Raw genomic sequence first — 19639 nt, 5'->3', positions numbered from 1 at the left:
TTCTGGGCAAGACTTTCACATCTGAAGTACTCAGCAAAATAAGGAAACCAGCCCTGTGCCCAAAGTTAAACTGGTATTAGACCCACAGATTTCCAAGTCTGGTGTGCTAAAGGGGGGAATATGATTAGTATTAAACATATTTTCCTTGTTGACAAAAACAGACATCCTGCTCAGGATAAGGCCAGATAAAAGCAGAGAAAGAACTGCTCCAACAGCAACCATGCTGCATGCAGTTTAGTTCAGGAATTCCTATTTTAAGGAGGACATGGAACTCTTGAGAGCTGCTAAAGGGAAGGTCATGAGGGATAGAAGACAAAACCAAATTATTTTAACCCACTTAGTTCAGCGAGGGCTGAAATGACAGATATTAATTCACCTATTCACCAACCCTGTATGAAACCAAAATCTACAAAGGAAGTTTCATTACCAGAAAAGATTGTTTCCAGGAAACCGCTTGAGGAAAGCGAATAAATAGAAATGCTTTGCAAGACAGCCTGCTTATGGTATCCTCTGGAAACACACGCTACAGACGGGATACTGAGCAGACGGAAACTTTACACACCGTTGAGATTCTTTTGTGTTTGTTCCCAATGAACAATTACCTTGGTTAATTTCAGCTCGAGAAGGACCCAAGTTTTTTTTCTGCTGGGCATTTTTGGCAAGCAGCGTGTGCTTGTCATCACTGCCTGGGTCAAGTTCTGAAATGGTGACAGCAAGGATCCTGCAGAAGTTCGCAAGCTGCTGCTGATCAAAACTGGACACCAGGCTCCCAAGATTGGGAATATCATCCAGCTGGATCATTTCCTAGAGGAGGCAACATCAGGAGAGTAAGTCACATGTGACGATAAGGACATGGAGTTGTTGGAGCAAGGCCAGAGGAGGCCACAAGGGTGATCAGGGGCTGGAGCACCTCCCGTATGGAGACAGGCTGAGAAAGTTGGGGCTGTTCAGCCTGGAGAAGAGAAGGGTGCGTGGAGACCTCAGAGCAGCTTCCAGTGTCTGACCCTCTCCACAGAATGTATGTGGACATTTCATTCAGGGTTCTGGCAGGGTTACACTCACCCCACACCACCCTCTGCAAGCTCTGCAACAGCATTACGAGACCACATGCATCACTTGGCTGCTGTAGGAAATGTGACTGATAATCACTGTTAACATGGAGGTTTCAAATAAGCTTTAAGAGGTGAGGATGCCTGCTCAGAGGGTTATCTTCAGCAACTCAGAGACAGCTGTCCTTCCTGGCCTGAAAAGCCATACAAAGAAAGAAACCAGCAACCGACCTTTTTCACTCCCAGGATATCTTCAATGAGCGTTGCAGTTTGTAGGAATGTCTTTTTGTTTGTCATCAGTGTAAACAAGAACAATACAAAGTCGTTTCTTTCCGCCAATCGCCTTGTGACTCCTTCCGTCTAGAGAGGAGCAAATGCACACACGGACCCAAAGTCAGAGCCCACCTTGAGAAGTCACAAGTTACAGGCACATGCAGGACAGTTTTACAGAGGCTGTGTTGTTTAACCTGCTACCCCTGAAGCCAGGAAACATTGTGTTTATGGTGACTAAAACACCATAAACAGTCCTTGCCTGAAGTTAACATGCAAAAACACCAGGCTCCAGGAGGAGAGGCTTCATCTCAAGGCAGTTGTTTACTTGCCTGAATCAAAATGAAACACTGCATGCATAGAAATACCTCAGAGAGACCTCTGGTTCCCCATGTGAACTCTAACCAGCTCCATTCCATGGTATGTAAGCACATCCCAGATGCCTGTCAGTATCACTCCCAGCTTGGCAGAGCAACCAGAATCAAGCACTGGCCCTACTGAACTCAGTGATGAACCCAACTTCATGCTTTCCCGTGACTTCTGGGTTCATCACTGAGTTCATTAAGGTCAGCTTTCATGCTCTGATCTCTGCTGAAAGCACAGCCAGTCCTTTCTGGTATTAAACATGAAACTACATCCTTGCCACTTGCAAAGCTGTTTATTATATATAACTGACACATTACCGGTGCTCACAGAACTAGATACTTCCTGAATATTTACACATAAGCCTAAACGCACTTAATATTGCACTGATGTTTTTGTAATCCTGAATACTTCTCATTCAAGAGAGCAGTTATACTGAATTAAACCAGCTATTCTATACACTGCAAACTTGTTTCTTAGCATATTATGCCATGCACAGTTTGCAAAAATTGCACTATATGCAGTTAAATAACCATCATGTCAGTCAGGAAAAGAGTATTCCCTCTCTTCCCACTCCCATGTGCACACACAGTGAGAACAGGATCTATTAAGACTCCAACTCCTGAGATCGAGCTGATGTCTTTGGAAGAGCTCCAAGCCAGTAACTGCCTTTTACTTAAGTTTCTGTTCCACAGTGCTCCCTGGGTTGTGCCATAATGAAATGTGGGATTATCTTAATCCTGAGGATGTTCCCTGCATGCATCACCCGAGGCATGCGCTTTTAGCTTCAGCATTTTAAAGGCAAGGAGCTGCAATAGGCCTTTAACCAAGTATCTTCCCTAACACTGATCTGCCAACAACCAAGCTGAATATTCAGTACGTGAAGGAGTTGCAGAATCCAACTTAAAACACTTTGCCAGCACTATCACTGAACTAGATGAGCTGTAGCATGGGTTAGCAGGCATCCATTCCCAGCCACAAATTTGAGGTTTGAATACAACATGGCTTTCCTACGGAAATATGGGCACAAAGTGCCAAAAAGAGGATTTAAACTTGACAATGTGGCTGAGAAAACAAATTATTTGAGTAACACATCAAATTACAGGGTGGCCCAGAAAACACGCTTCCACAGCAGTGGTACTTACACATATACATGTGTTGTACAGTATGCTTAAACAGTCCTTGATCAGGTCATCGCTTACTGCAAAGAAGAACACAGACACTCAATAGCTACATGCTGCTGAGGAGCACCAACATCCACCATAGTGACATCAACAGCTATACAACAGTGAGAATTTCAGGCTAACTCCTAGCTCAGACCGTAAGTGCAAATGCTTTGGAGGATGGAAAACAGAAAGAAACACTCTATACCTGACCTTCATATGGCTTCTTCCAAAGCTCGCCTCAGCACTGCCTAGAACCACAAAGATGTACTTGTGGTCTAGGACACATCTTAGTGACACAAAAGAAAACGATGTGGGTGTAAAGAGTATTTTAGGAAAATACCATAGATCAATTCAAAATCCGTCAATATGACAAACTCCTGAGATACATATTAGTTCTAATTGTTAAACATGGAGGGAGTTTTCTCCACACAGCATCAGGAATTCATAGCAAACCTTTCAATCTCATTTATTCCAGCATTTTAATATTCAAAGTATGTTTTCAGTACAGACATACAACAGCTGCCTCCAGCTCAAATTCAAGAAGTTACTTCACCTTTGAAGCTCCCTGGCTGCCAGGCATGGAGTGTACCATGACATTTCCTTTGCTCAGAAGGGTTCAGGGAACCAGAATGACAGACAGGAGAAATGAAAACACTAAACCAAAGCTGCTCCAGCAGGGAAGTTGTGCTGAAGCTACTACACCCCACCTGCAAGTTCTCCTTCCAGCAATCTGGAAACTGGTTACTATGCCAAGACCAGGAAAACAGCATCATTTACATTATCTCACAATCTCTGTAACTCCTATTACATCAAGGATGTTTTGTGGATTATTAATAACTGTTAGCAGCAGCTATAGCCACAGTAACAATGAAAGTTTCCACTGACTGCAGATTAACTGCACTGAGGGATGTTATGCTGAGTGCACGAATGCACTGAGCTGTGCTTTGCAACAGGTGACTATCCTAAATCCCATCATGAATCAGTACCAGAGGGAACAAAGAAACCAATGATTCATTTAGGAATAGGAAATCACTGGTATGGGAACAGAGAAATACAAGAATTTCTATGTGAATAAGAACACAAGATGAGTAAAAAGAAAATCCACCCATTTACTTACTTTTCTGTTTCTTTTTCTGTGTGATAAGAGTTGGTCTCATGAGAATTTCTACTAAAAGCTGTAGCAACAAGATAAAGAATTAAGGGAATAATCATTGAGATACAAATAACCAATTCATTTGTCAGTGATAAATCCAAACTTAGTCCTGTCTCAGCTGAAGCCACAGAGGTGATTACTGGCAGCTCTACAGTCACACCCCACTGGTGGCAAAGTTACCTTGACAAAAAATAGTTGCATTTACCCTAAAGAAATAACAACAGTTGTATAAGACAATCTTCCACTGGCAAGTTTTAAAACATTTGAGCCTTTAAAGGGTGTAATTTCACATGCATCCAGGTAATATCAAAGATGGCTGTCACACATCTCCCAGAATAATATCCCTTTAGCAATGATCTGCAAGAGATGCAAATTTAGCATCCCTAAGTGTTGCTGGGCTTCAGAATACATTCCTGGTCCAGATATAACTGAACTTAGTTGCTCCAGATTTTAAACTCACCACCAAAGAGCAAGCCACTGCTCCTGTGCATGCACCTTGTGTGTGCTGAACATCCACGTTTACACATAGAAATGAAGACAACACTTCACCTATGTCGGGAATGTAACGGTCAACTTCCCAAGACTAGGGCTACGGCTCTGATAGATGTTCAGATAGTCAGATGCAGGACTGACCTTCAGCTGTTCTAGCAGTTTATTTTAAAATGAGAGTTAACCACTAGAAGGAACTGATGACTTCTGCAGGAAGCACTGCAAAAAGCCCCTAACTTTAAAGTTCAGTTTAAAATCATTAAGTGCAACGTAGGCATCACCTGGTTGAGTCATGCCAACTAGGAATAGACTTCTATTTCACAACCTACTCTCTTTACTTGTCCCAGTTTAACTTGGTCTTTTAATGAACAATCTACCCAGACACAAAGGGAAACATCCAATAGTACTGGAGGCACTGCCCATTTTAACCACTGATAAGTAAACCGGCAACTTTAAGAATGTCCTGGTTTCAGCTGTAACTGTTTTTCTTCCCAGTAGCTGGTGCAATGCTGTGTTTTGGCTTCACTCTGAGAACAATGCTGATAACACACTGATGTTTCAGTTGATGCTCAAAAGCACTTGCCCTGATTGAGGGCATTCATTCTCTCATGCTCTGCCAGTGAGGAGGGGAACAAGAAGCCGGGAGGAAGCAGAAACAGGACACCTGACCCAAACTAGCCAAAGGGGTATTCCATGCCACAGCACATCATGCCCAGTATAGAAACTGGGGGGAGTTACCTGGAAGGCCCAGATCACTGCTTGGGTCAGCCTGGATATTGGTCAGTGGGTGCTGAGCAATTGTATTGTGCAGCACTTGTGTTCTGAGCTTTCATTTCTTCTCTTGTTGTTTCCTATTATTATTGTTGGTATTCTTTCTATTATCAGGATATGTTACTTTATTTTAATTATTAAACTGTTCGTATCTCAATATTCATTTGATTCTCCTCCCCACTCTGCCCTGGTGGGGGGAAAAGGGGAAGGTGAGTGAGTGGCTGTGAGGTGCTGAGATGCTGGCTGTGTTTAAACCACAACAAAAGAGGAATATACATTTTATAGAATCCCAGACTGGTTTGGGTTGGAAAGAAACTTAAGATTATCCAGATTCAACCTCCTGCCATGGACACCTTCCACTAGACCATGTCACCCAAGACCCTATCCAACCTTGCCTTGAACATTGCCAGGGATGGGACACCCACAGCTTCTCTGGGCAACCTGTGCCAGGGCCTCACCAGAGGCAGAAGGAGGAGAAAGGGAGTTACAAGATCTTATATCTTGGAATGTGGTTGCATTCAGATCCAAGGACCATGATGTTCCTGTACTTTTGGGTAATATTTTGTATGTATTCATATAAAGGCAGGACATACAAATGTGCTTTTCTTCTTTCTTGATGTAAAGGCTATCAGAATCCAAAAATATCTTAAGGAGCCTCCTGTCACACATACATACAGATTTAGTGTCCTTCCAAGTTACTCGTGCTTCACAGCTCAAAGTGCAACTGCAATGTGGAGTCAGCACATGGCATACACAGAACCAGTAGATTACACTCCTCTTTTTAAAGCACATAGAGCAGGCTTCTACAGCTGCCTTTAACCACATTAAACCCACTGGTGTCAGCCAAATCTCTGGCCATAGTACCAGATAATTAAAGTGCAGCCGATATTTACCATCTCCAGCCCAAGTTAAAAAACCAAACCAAAACCAGTTGAGAGGATACCAGTGACTAAACCAGTACTGATTTCAAAACAACATAACCTAAACACAAGTTTTACCTAAGTAAAGGCACGATAAGAGAGAATTAGCCAAGACAATGTTTAGTTAGACTGAAAAACTAAAAAGGGGTCATCAATTTATTGTGAGGTGCCCCTGCCCATGGCAGGGGGGTTGGAACTTGATGATCTTAAGGTCCTTTCCAGCCCTAACTGTTCTATGATTCTATGAATTAATTTACCAGAAAATACAAATCATACATGTCTAATGAAAGCTGAAATCCCACAGTCTGTCACCATTCAATTGAGCAAATGGGTATTTGTGTAATATTGAATAAAGATAAATGTCTCCAGAAACCTTGGAGGTCTGTTTAAAAACTTTTCCATCATGGAAGCAGTCCTTATTGCATGCCAGCTATAAACACAGACAACCTGGCTAAAGAAGTGCACTAGTGTGCTTAAAGAGCCACCACACATCCTTCAGTGGTAAGGGAAAAGCTCAGTGCTCTCATAGCAACTGTAGTAATCTCACAACTCTAAACCACTTGAAACTCTTTACATTGAGAACATAGAGGTCTCACCTTTTTCACCTTAAAACCATACTGTCTGAAGAAACAGCCAAGTCTTCTATATCATATAAGAAAAAGCACCTCACTTTTGATGATGGAACACCTCAGAAAATACACCCTTTTCACATTTGGTTAACAGAAACAGGCACAATTCTAACATTTAACATCAAATTGCTAAAGTCATTTTGTGGCTTCTACTTAGAAGCTCCAAAGGTCTCAAGGACCTCACAGATTTCTCAGCGGTACAACTATCACAGAGAAATCTTTTGATATGGTTGAAAAAACACTTACATCGACTCCTCCAAATAAGTCAAACGTGTATGTATTTGGGAAAGTGGACTCTTGAGCAGCTTTTTTATCTTCTGTAACAGATGCCACTGCTTCCATTGAAAGAAGTGGGGAAATTTCCTGTATACAAAAGAAAGTTCAAAGAGAAGACTGTTCATCAGTATAACACAAATATCTCCAACTACCTGTGTGATCTACTGACTGATCAATGACACATTCCCAGTCCTTATCTACCAGCCAACTGACAGATGTTATCATACAAACAGTAAATACTCTTGAATACAATCACAGTAGACTTTAAAGAAAGCAACAACAAAATAATCCCTAGCTTTCAGGAAGAACAGTGTAGATAGTACCTTTAAGATGCTTTGGCACTGGGAGAAATCGCTGTTTGGGTGGCTATGTTGATACAGCTTCTGCAGAAGCAAGGGAATCCCACTCCATTTTGCTTGTTTATCTCTTTCCTTTAACAAGGCCTCTGTGATCTGCAACAAAAGAATAGAATTTCCACGTGTCAAATGCTTCATAACCAGGAAAACCACCTTATCACCTCCCCAAAACGTCAGCATCAGAATATCCCACAAAGTAATTTATGGTACAGAGTACCATTACAAATCCAGTACCTTTTTCCATGCAGCATTTATTCAGGACTGATAGCTGCAAAATTTTACAGATGATCTAACTATTTTGAGCAGGAGGGGGCTTAAAGCAGATGTTATCATTGAGAGTATTTCATCTCATGCCATATTTTTATATTGATCATAGATTTTAAAAAGGGAACACATTAGTGTCTGATTAACTATATTGGTAGAACTCCACTTGACAGGTCAGTGGAAGAGAAAATGGGTGCCCTTGATGCTATCAAGATACTGCTATCAAGATACTCTAAGATGGACAGAGCACTGAAGATGGAAAGGCTTCATTACTCATCACATTCAGCTTGTAATGAGTATTTCCTCAGCTGAATTCCTGAAGTTATTATTGGTCATAGCAATGACCCAAAACATGAAGATTTACAAGCAGGCTCCAAAAGAACATACCAAAGGTCCAGTAAAAGCTTCCTCTGTGGTCTGGTTATAAACAAAGACCAACAACCAAATCAGCAGGACAACACTGGCATTACCCTCTGAGAAGCAGCCTGCAACCACCCCTCCATATTTGCTACTACATTTGTGCAAACTTTCTCCAATTTCCCCTCTTCTCCCCAGAATATATATAAAAAAATAAATGTTCACCACTATGTTTTAAACGTAGCAAGAAAAAAAAATAATAGCAGCACAAAACTAATACTCGGCTTAGAACTCACAAAAGCTGCTTGAAAACGTGACCACTTCCTGCTGCAACTACTGCCAGCAGATGCTGTGAAGGAGGAGCTCTTCATTAAAGTTCACCATGCAGTCAATGCTGACCCGCACTTAACTCCCTTCCTCAACAGTACCTCAGAGGTAACTAGGCCAACCCCAGAAGAGGGCTTGCCCTTGTACAGAAAGCTCAGACAGGCAACAAGAGTTAGAGCAGGATTTCTGGCTGGTGTGACATAATTTTTATATGCCCACCAAATAACAAACAAACCCAAAGGAAACTGCAATCCTCAGGTCAGCCAGACCGCATCTCAATGCAACAGTTGTGGAGCTTCTTTTACTCCAGGCCTAAATCTCTTAAGCTGCTCTCATTCTGGGTAACTCACTCCCAGCCTTTCTGTGGCTAACTTCGTAGAATGGTTTGGGTTGGAAAGGACCTTAGGATCATCAAGTTCCAACCCCTGCCATGTAACAAGGCTCTGTACAACCTGGCCTTGAGCACTGCTAGGGATGGAGCATTTACCACTTCTCTGGGCACTCTGTACCAGTGCCTCAGCACCTCACAGTAGAGAATTTCTTCCTTATCTCCAACCTGAACTTCCCCTGTTCCAGTTCAAACCCATCACCCCTTGTCCTATCACTACAGTCCCTGATGAAGGGTCCCTCTCCAGCATCCTTGTAGCCCCCTTCAGACACTGGAAGCTGCTCTGAGGTCTCCATGCAGCTTCTCTTCTCCAGGCTGAACAGCCCCAATGTTCTCAGCCTGTTTCCATACGGGAGGTGCTCCAGTCCCTGATCACCCTCATGGCCTCCTCTGGACTTGCTCCAACAGCTCCATGTCCTTTTTATGTTGAGGACACCAGAACTACACACAGAGCTGCAAGTGGGGTCTCACGAGAGCAGAGTAGAAGGGCAGGATCTCTTCCTTCAACCTGCTGTCACGCTTCTAACTTGCATTGTTTCACTTCAGCCTCCCTAGATGTTCACTGTTAATAGTTAACAGCCAGGAAAGCTTTCTTCTTATTGTTTCAGTCAAAGACATCCTCCTCAGATACACCTCTGTGTACCATTCTAAAAGGTCACTGCATTCTGTATTAGACAATTATATGCAAACAAACTTGAGTTTCTGAATGAGCATTTACCCCTTTTCTTTGCTTGCTAGACACCATACAGGAAGACCAGAAAACTGGGGCAAGCACATGTAACCTCAAATTGGCAATGTTAGATGCTATGGGTTAGATGCTACCCTTCCTCTAAGCTTCCCAGATAGCTAAGGTTCTTTCCCTGATGAGAACTTCAAGGCTCTTGAAGTATCAGGTTTTCTTGCCACAGCAGCTGACTGAAGCAGCACAAGCAAACCTAGGACATAAACTCTCCAGTTTTTGACTCTTCCCTGCTTTGACTTCTGAATGAAAGCGATCACTACTGGAGAATGACACAGTTCCTTCTGAGGAGGCCATTCAGAGGCAGGACAAACCCAGAAATCAAAGGGCTTCTCACTGTTTGTCCTGCGGGCAATGGGTCAGCTCCTTTGAGGTCACAAATTTCCATCTCTCCCTGTAACACCCAGCACAGAGATGAAGAGGAGCTCCAGCACCGCCCATTTCAGGTGTGGCAGAAGCACATAGCCCCACAAGCAGCAGAAACTGGATTCATTGCTGGGTAAAGTACAAAGAATGTGCAGCAAAATGCCAGGGAAAGAATCCAACTGATGTGCAAGATACCACAGGCAAAGATGACGTGCATGGGCTGCAATCTCTGCTTCCAGTAGCACAATGGAGAATTCAGCATCCAAGTGCTCTCAGAAACAGCCAAAAGCTCTTTACCAGTGTTAAAAGCTTGCCCTGGGTTTAATACTGCATTTGTTAATCACATGTAGGCTTCTTGGTTTGGGCAGGATCCATCTCCATTCCCATCCCTGTACCAGTAGGTCTTTCCCTCCCTGTGCTGGACTCCAAGGCAGCCACTTGGGCTGATCTGCAGGAAACTTTCAGAACTGAAATTCTGCCAGATGAAGAAAATGTTTCCTTGCTCTCATCTTCCTTTAACTGCTTGCAAAACAAAGTTTTCTTTCTCTTATTTAATACATGCCTTTGGTTTCCTTGCAAGCTCCAGCTTGTGGTCCCTGTTCAGCATTTATGAGGCTAGCCCAGCTCTGAGTATTTGCATTATGGCAGGGTGGTATCTGCCAATGCAAAGATTTTAGATTGTGTGGAAGGATTAAAATTCAACTGGATTGTATGGAGCTGTCTTTACAACCATTTTGGTTAAAAACTATCTCCCGATTTCTGGAATAGCATATTGTTGTGGTTTAAACCCAATCACACAGCTTGTCCACTCACTCCCCCCCTTCTTTCCCTCCCTCTACTCCCAGAAGGATGGAGAGGAGAATCGAAAAGAATGCAACTCCCACAGGCTGAGATAAGAACAGCCCAGCAACTAAGGTGTAACACAAATCACTGCTGCTACCACCAATAATAATAATGATAAAGGAAATAACAAGAGGAAAGAATACAACACCTCAGCACCAGCCGACCAATAACTCGCCCCACTCCCCCCAGCTGAGCACCGACCGATACCTTGTCCCACCCTGCAGTCCCAGCCCTTGTGGGTAACTCTCGGTTACATCCTGGGCATGCCGTGCTGTGCTATGGATACCTCTTTGGTCAGTTTCGGTCAGGTGTCCTGTCTCTGCTTCATCCCAGCTTTCCCTCCTCCCTTGCAGAGCATGAGGCTCACAAAGTCCTTGGCCAGACCAAACATTTGAGCAGCAACTGAAAACATCGGTGTTATCAGCACTGTTCCCAGGCCAAAAAATTCAAAACATAGCACTGCACTAGCTACTAAGAAGGAGAAAAATGACTGCTACTGCTGAACCCAGGACACATATAAATGAAAACAGTTCACTAGATGCTAAGTGGGTTTCCCTCTTGCTCTTTTTGGGCAGACATTATTGAACAGTCATCAAAATTTGCTCTGGGTGTTTGGGGGCCCCCTTTCCCACTGGAATTCTTCAGTTCAGCACTGATTTCTCACACATTTTCTTCATTCACTGAATAACTCTGCATAAAATAGCTAAAATCTTGCATACAAAGCTTGAAAAGTCAGACACTCTCTAGCAAGAAAGGAAGGTTGCAAAAGCCCAGCTGGAAATGACATCAGTTAAAGACAGAGGCCAATCTAACCAGTGGTTGCTGGGGTTAGGAACCATCACACATTCCTGGCATTAGGAGATGACAGAGTAAGTACCAATTACTGGGAAAACAAAAGGACTATCGTCAGAACTTCTCTACACCCCAGTGCAGCAACCAAACTAGTACAAACACCAAGCTCCACAGAGTCATTTCTCAGAAGTTTGCAGTAACACATCCAAGTCTTGAATCACAAACTGAGAAACCTGGGGAACAGCATCCTGTGGCACTCCAGAAGCAGACCTTCCAGGCAGGCCTCTGAAACAAGGCAGCACACACCAGTTCAAGCCCAGAACAGAGCTCCAAAGCTATGTCACCAGCTAAACTGGTCTGATTAATGCCAGTTTCACACCAGCAGTTCACTGAATGCTGTTCACCAGCCAGCGGATCAGGTACCTGACTAGTCCCATCCTGGCTGGCTCCAGCTGTGCTGCTGAAGCCACAGCACTGTGGATCTGCTGCAAGGGCAATCAAAGACTTCCTGGAGGATTTAAGTACAGAGTTAAAAACGTGTCATCGAGCCCTGCCATGACAGCAAGTGGAGCAGACGGAGTGGCTCCTCTGTAATCCCAGGCTGGTTTGAGGTTGAAGGGACCTTAAATCTCATGCAGTCCCAACCCCTGCCACAGGCAGGGACCCCTTCCACTGGAGCAGCTTGCTCCAAGCCCCTGTGTCCAACCTGGCCTTGAGCACTGCCAGGGATGGGGCAGCCACAGCTTCTCTGGGCACCCTGTGCCAGCGCCTCAGGACCCTCACAGGGAAGAGCTTCTGCCTAAGAGCTCAGCTCAGTCTCCCCTCAGGCAGGTTCAAGCCATTCCCCTTGGCCTGTCCCTACAGGCCCTTGTCTCAAGCCCCTCTCCAGGTTCCCTGCAGCCCCTTTAGGCACTGGAGCTGCTCTCAGGTCTCCCCTTCAGGAGCCTTCTCTTCTCCAGGCTGCCCCAGCCCAGCTCTCTCAGCCTGGCTCCAGAGCAGAGCTGCTCCAGCCCTCGCAGCATCTCCATGGCCTCCTCTGGCCTTGCTCCAACAGCTCCACATCCCTCTTGTGCTGCTGCCCCAGAGCTGGATCAGGGCTGCAGGGGGATTCTCCCCAGAGCACAGCAGAGCAGCAGGATCCCCTCCCTCAACCTCTGGGATTGCAACCGAGCACACAGGGGGTGTCTGGGCTGAAGTGCATACTGGCAGCTTACATTGAGCTTAAAGTGTCCCAAAGGACTGGAGTCCAGGATTTCCCAGGAGATGACTCCAAAGACTGGTAACCACCCTAGGAATAGTTCCCTACTATAGAGTTTAAGTAACTAACTTTTGTGAATAATCTTTCAAGAAAGTATAAGAAAGGCTGAACTACATGCAAATCTAAGTATTTCTTTTAAATTTCTAACCCTCCTGTGATATAAATCCTTTCAAAACACCCCAGTATCCATTAGCATAACAGTCTAATATAACTAATTATAATACTTAAATCTTCGTTGAGGTATTCTGAGTTATATGTTAATATCTAACTAAATCCATCCCTGGATCAGCTTAGTTCCCCCTTCCTCTCTCCCCCCTCACTTTCCTATGGGATTTGTTGCTGATGTTCCTGCCCATGACCACTATTCTCCAGGCACAGCTTCTCCAACAGAAGGAGCTCATCCTCCTGGCTGCTTTGTGCCCCTGCACAGGGTCAGAACTGCATTATGAGCAGCACTAAATATTTGCAACCAACCTGAGACCTCCTGTAGTTATGATTGCTTCAAAATCTCTTCCCCTTCCAGTGAGGATTTGCTTTTCCATCTGTGTTCCTGCATTGTAAGGATTTTCATTATGCTACAAAGTAAACCTCTTATTTTCCCAACCTTGTCTCCATCACTTTTCCAAGCTGTGGTCAGTGACACATCTTCAAGTCTTCCCATAGTTGCTGACGAACTGGAGGCCCATAAGCACATGACAGCAGGAGAAACACCATGAGCTAAAACTCCCCTTTGCTCTCCAGAGTAAGCAGTTTTCTAACAAAACTGTGTCTCTAGTTCACATTTACCCTTCAAACATTTCCCTGTCTTGCTGAACACTCACTACAGGAGCCTGGTTTCTGTCATCTTTCAAAAGCAAAATAATAGTGATTCAGGTGCCCAGTCACCCTTTACAGCACTGAAGGATTCGTGCTGCGATAGACTTCACAGCTATGACACATCTGCTGTCATCCTACTTAATTCAGCTGTTTTTGTTGCCATCATAGAATAGTTAGGGTTGGAAAGGGCCTTATGATCATCCAGTTCCAATCCCCCTGCCATGGGCAGGGGTATCTTACACTAAATCGTGTTACCTCTGTCCAACCCGGCCTTGAACACTGCCAAGGACGGAGCATTCACAACCTCCTTGGGCAACCCATTCCAGTGCCTCACCACCCCGACAGTAAAGAACTTCCTCCTTATACCCAATCTAAACCTCTCCTGTTTAAGTTTTAACCCATTACCCCTTGTCCTGTCACTACAGTCCCTATTGTACAGTAAGTTAAGAATGGAAATGCTATAAAAAAACCCCAGAATTTCCATTCTCATGGAAGTATATATTCAAATGTTCTGAATGTTTAGAAGGAAAAAGAAGCATGAGATTATCAAGAAACAGATGCAAGCACAGGGGTTCTGTATCATTTTCATATCCTTTCCTTCCAACCTTTTAGGCTGTACCTTTAAAACCCAGGCAACCAGCATTCGTGCAATTAAATATTCAGAAATAACTGAGGAAGCCATCTCTGACACACTGCCAGGAGAATGAGTATTCAGGGTTAGGGGAGTGCCCTGCCAGCCCAGCTCTTGATCACAGTTCCCTTTTCAGTCGCTAACAAACACGCATCAGCCTGGTGAAGCTGTCCCTTTCCTCACACAGCTTCTCACAGAAAACCTTCAACCAAGGTAAATGACGTACCCCCCACACCCCCCCAACACAAGTTCTCAGTTTAACACAACAGCATATCCAGAAGCAACTTGTGGCCATACGGCATGTCAGAGATCCCAATTTCATTCATACAAAGAAACTCTAGGCGTGAGACGCTGACTTCCCCCAGCTTAATAAGAGCACCCACCTCCAGCCCCTCTCCAGCTCCTAGGTTCTTCAAAGCGTGGATTCAGTTTCCCCAAACTAATGCTTCTCCACCCTCCACAAGCCTGGATGGAGCCACTACCCTTTCTCCTGCCAACCCAAAAGCCAGGCGTGAACCCAGGAGCATGGTGTCTTAGCCTACAACTTGCTGTGGCTTCTAGCCAGGTCTAACCATCCCCACAACTCCCGGACTACTGCTATACTTCCCATCCCTGGAAGAAGAGCTCAAATACCAAGACAAAGAAAAGGGCTTGAGAATCCAAAACCCCACAGTGCTTCTAAGAGTGGAACAGCTCCAATGCAGATCTTTAACACCAGCAGCTCTTAAAACCCACTACAAAATCCACCAGATAGTAGGAACAGCTACTAATGCTTGCTTTGATGATCTTACTCTCAGAAAATAATACTTCAATGAATATGTAAATTATATTAACTTCACAGGGATTACTTTTTGCTTGGAACTGCCTATGTCTCTTCTTTAATTCATTTTGAACAAAAGCAAAATCCACAGGGATATCTAGAAAAAGCAAAAGGGCAAGGAATATCATACAATCATGAAATGGTTTGGGGTGGAAGGGATCTTAAAGCTCATCCAGTTCCAACCCCCTGCCACAACAGAGAATCACATCTACAACAGTCTTCTGCCCACTTATACAACAAAGTAAGACCAGTGAAGTTCAACTATTTCTGAGTGTTTCTTATGGATGACAGAGCTCTGGTCCCTGTTACATAAAAAGCATGTCAGGGTTTTCAATACTCCATAGCTGTCCTCTAGTGAGGAGTATAAGCCTGCTAAGACACAAACAATTAAAACTACTCAAGTGGATTATATTCACCCGAATGCTGTTTTGGTGGCAGTGGTGTGAGGGAACAAAACTGATTAGAAGCCAAAACATTTCCTTAGAGTTAGGAATCTACTCCAGACAGCCAACCTCTAGCGGTGGGAGCTGAAAATCTGCATGTCTGAGGCAGATGTTTTCCTTCCACAAGATGTTTTTCAGAGTGCATAGAGGCTATCTTGGTAGGGGAAGCATCTATTCCTAGGGATGAAACACAGCTGGAAAGATGGATTCCATTCTGATTGTTTCAGCTAAGCCTTGGCAATCCTGAGAGCAGCACTGACGATGTGCTCTTGGGCTTGCACCAGCAGCACACTGATTTGCCAACAGATCACTGGTTAGCCCATTATTATACTGCTCTGTCTATAGCGACTCACAAAGCTGCACCTAAATATCTTCTGGTTTCATGTTATACACATGCTTTCCACAGTTGGCTTGCAGCAGATGAAGTATGTGCTGTCTTGCAACGGGATTTGAGCTTGATCAGCCGAGCCAAAACGTTCTGTTGCCTTCAAGGAACCACAGCATAAACCCCATCAGGTCTTATTTACAGTGCCTGTGCGCAGACAGCACTGCTGTGCCAGCACAGGGACTCAAACCAGCCAGGTCCCAGGCAGTGTTTTTCCTTGTCAGATAATGTGTGTCACTTCTGGAAAGTTGGTCTGTTCTAGTTTACCAGTATCTGAAAAGCTCCTTTCACTTGCTCTGGACTCAGGGCAAACCCTGACACAAAGTTTTGCAATCTGGTATCACTGATTGAGGCTTGTACTCAGGGAAGCAACTGGGCTCAAATGCCTCTATGAACAGGCAAGGGCAATATCTGCTGAAATCTGCCTTATCCATCAACCTCCTTATTATTAACAACAGAGCAAAAAGACCAACCAGCAAGAAAGCTCTGGCTCCTGATAGGCGAGTACAGCAGTAACACACAAGGATCCAGATTTTGGAGACTTAGCTGGCCTCAAAACTGCCAGATATTCAGGTGGCTGTCACTGTCAAAAATACTATTATGTCCCTGTATGATCAGACTGATGGGACTTTCAGATGCAGGCCTGCCAACAACAAACCTCACCCATTCAGAGATAAGCCTCGGTTTTCCTCACACAAAAATTGATCTTGAGTTCACCTAAAAATAGTACACAAAGTCTTGCTTAAGAACAAATGCCACTGCTGGCCACAGAATGATTCTGACTGTCCCCCAGAGATCAGATGCTGAAATACAGTCACCACATGGGGCTTGGAGCAAGCTGCTCTAGTGGAAGGTGTCTGTGCCCGTGGCAGGGGATTGAAACTGGATGAGCTTTAAGGTCCCTTCCAACACAAACCGTTCTATTATATGAACATTGTGGGAAAACACTACCCAGCTGGCAGGCACCCCTGCAAGGAACCATGCTTCCTAATCTCTCTGAATTAACAGCCTGAAAATGCTTTCTTCTCCTCTTGGAATACCAGCAGTGTATGCAGTCCATGCAGCGTATGTCCCAGAACTTCCTCACAAAGAACAGGAAGACAGAGGCCGAAGGACATTCTCCCAACTTGCTCTAAACCCCAACGCAGCAGCTTGGAAACCTGATCTGTTCTCATGCTTTTCAGAAGCAAGCGAGTTGATAAACTGAAGCACAAACAACAATACTGCTGCTGAGGAGCCAACTGCAGGAAAACTGTGAACATTCTGATCAAAAATAGAACTTAATAAAGATAAGCACCCAAAACAGCCTCCTACTTCTTTAAAAGTTACATTAAAATGTTTTATATTTAGATCACCTACAAACAAAAAACTGCTTCGAGGCAGAAGTACAGAGACATGTAATATACTAAACTCAAAATCATTCAGGGAGTTCTTGTCATTCCCTCTTAGTTTAAGTGATTTGAAAACAGCATTTATGAAGCCCTGGGAGCCCTCAGTGTCCAAGCTTGAAGTCTTTGAGAGCAGCACATTGATACTGAAATCTATAAAGTAAAACAAACCAACCCCTTGCAACAAGAAAACCCCATCCTAAACCTGGGAATCGTGAGAAGGAGGAGGAGATAACCAAAAGTTTCCTCACTTCCTGTTAAAGCCTGGTCACTGCTTTGGCAGTGTTTCCCAAGATTTAATAAACCTCCCAACTAAAGCAGGGGACCACACTGCATTTCTCAAGCAAACTAAAGAGTGGAGGTACCATCCTAACAGATCAAGCTGGTGCACAACACTGCTACAGGTTTATCTGACTTAAATTACTGCTGCTGTGAGGGGAGTGCAAAAGAGCATAGAAGTGGAGAGCTGAGTTGGTGAGACAACATGCTGCTCTGTCTGCATGCTCTGCAGAACAACCCCACTGAAGTAACTTCCTTCAAAGGACACTTCATCAGGTTTAAATTCATGCAAATGGTTTGCTTTCTCTTAAGCCTTAGTCAAACTATCAGAGCGAGCAGCAGAGTGAGGACAAAAGAGTGGCTAAAAGCTCTTTCACCTCCTCAGCTACAGAAGGAGGTGTGGGCATTCATGCTGACCAAGTCTCCCCCTTGCAGTTGCTCACGCTCCTTGTTAATCAAGGAACATACTGTTGCCTGCACTAGTGAAAAGCACTTAGAGAGTGGTAACTCATTTTTAATGCCATTTCAACTCTCTGAAGATACTTCAGCTCAATAAATCACCACCCGAATGCAAGTTCTTTATCCCACACTTCACTTCCCAAGTCCCTGCACCACTTCACAATTAATCTGTAAAACAAATGCCGATTACTCTTCACAAAACGAAATGAATACTCCATTATCCATGAGCAGCTTCTTAAAAAAGCCAGCACAAGCACATGATAGCACAAGCCTCGGTAGCAAGTTTTCATTTCTTGTAATTCCCCAGCATCATCAGCTGGGAAAGATGACAAATTTGAAACAGGCCTGGAACAGTTTTATGGAAAACCACCAGCATAAAGCCTACCCCATTTCAGAGCTAAAGCGCCTCCTGAGCTCTAGTATCATCAGGTTGCCTCTGTTCATCAAACACACCTTAATTCTGATGCAGTGTTATCACGGTTCTGTGCAAAGCTGCTTTTCAGGGGGAAGCCACAACCTCTATCACCAACCAAAGCAACAGGGGAGGCCGACACTCTCGCAGCATGGCACAGGCCTGCCCTGCTCCACAGCCTTTCGCATAGCGAGACTAAAGATGGGAAGGGGGAATAAGGGGCACGAAGGCACAGGGGCATCCTCCTCCTCCCCACCACGTCAGGCTGCAGGGTGAGGACTCGGCCAGGACCGCGGCGGGGCAGCACAGGCAAGGCTGGGCTTCAAGCAAGCTCGGCAGCAGGCCCCGCCGGGCTCCTTCCGGCCTCCGAGCTCCAGCTCCAGCGCCGGGCCGGGGCTCAGCCCCGCCGAGAGGCCGCCGAACACCCGCTCCGAACCGCAGACGGAGCGGGGCCTTGCGGGCCGGAGCAGGCGGCTCTGCAGGCCCTGCCCCAGGCCGGCCGCGTGCAGGCGGTGTGCTGAGGGCAGGGGTGCGCCAGGCCTCGGCCAGCCCCGCCGGAGTCCCCCGCCATGCTCCACAGCGGAGCCCCCGCCATGCTCCGGACCCCCCCCAGGCCCAGGTGCCGCCGCCCCCCCACACCCCGTACCTGCGTCCCCCGCGTCAGGCCGCAGCCGCTGAGCTGCCCGTACCGCAGCTGCTCCAGTATGTTGGTGGGCGCCGCGCGGGCGCCGCGCCGGACTCTCCCGGGCCTGGGGGCCCCCGCCGCCTCCGCCATGGCCGCCGCGGTGCTCGGGCGCACACAAACATGAAGCGTCCCCCCCGCACCGGGAGGTGCTTTGTACGGGGCGGGAGCAGGGACCCAGCCCCAGCAGAGCGCTGCGCGCTGCGGGGCATGCTGGGAAATGTAGTCCAATGAGGGCGCAGGGATGCCGCGAAGGGGAGTGGAGTACGGGGGGAGCAGAGCGGTGTGAATGGCGCCGGGGGGGAAATAAACCCCAGCGGGAAGCACAGCGCCGGGGGAATAGACACTGTGGAGCGCGCTCACAGAATCCCGGCCCGGTCTGTGTTGGAAAGGACCTCAAAGCTCCTCCAGTCCCAACCCCTGCCACGGGCAGGGACCCCTTCCACTGGAGCAGCTTGCTCCAAGCCCCTGTGTCCAACCTGGCCTTGAGCACTGCCAGGGATGGGGCAGCCACAGCTTCTCTGGGCACCCTGTGCCAGCGCCTCAGC

The 19639-nt window shown here is 45.7% G+C and overlaps 1 protein-coding gene across 1 annotated transcript in view; it reads right to left on the bottom strand.

The window, feature by feature from the left end:
* Window positions 1–19261, bottom strand: part of TRPC4AP (transient receptor potential cation channel subfamily C member 4 associated protein) — a 38235-nt gene extending 18974 nt beyond the window's left edge. The window contains exons 1-7 of the mRNA XM_065691623.1: window positions 19056–19261; window positions 7410–7538; window positions 7057–7173; window positions 3966–4023; window positions 2828–2883; window positions 1281–1409; window positions 603–804 (exon numbers count right to left, since the gene is read on the bottom strand). Coding sequence (XP_065547695.1) covers window positions 603–804; window positions 1281–1409; window positions 2828–2883; window positions 3966–4023; window positions 7057–7173; window positions 7410–7538; window positions 19056–19184 — 820 coding nt within the window. The 5' untranslated portion in view covers window positions 19185–19261. The remainder of the gene's footprint in view (window positions 1–602; window positions 805–1280; window positions 1410–2827; window positions 2884–3965; window positions 4024–7056; window positions 7174–7409; window positions 7539–19055) is intronic.
* Window positions 19262–19639: the final 378 nt, after the last annotated feature.

Source organism: Lathamus discolor, chromosome 11 (assembly GCF_037157495.1).
Source record: "Lathamus discolor isolate bLatDis1 chromosome 11, bLatDis1.hap1, whole genome shotgun sequence".
NCBI lineage: Eukaryota > Metazoa > Chordata > Aves > Psittaciformes > Psittacidae > Lathamus > Lathamus discolor.
This window is presented reverse-complemented; position numbering and strand designations above follow the sequence as displayed.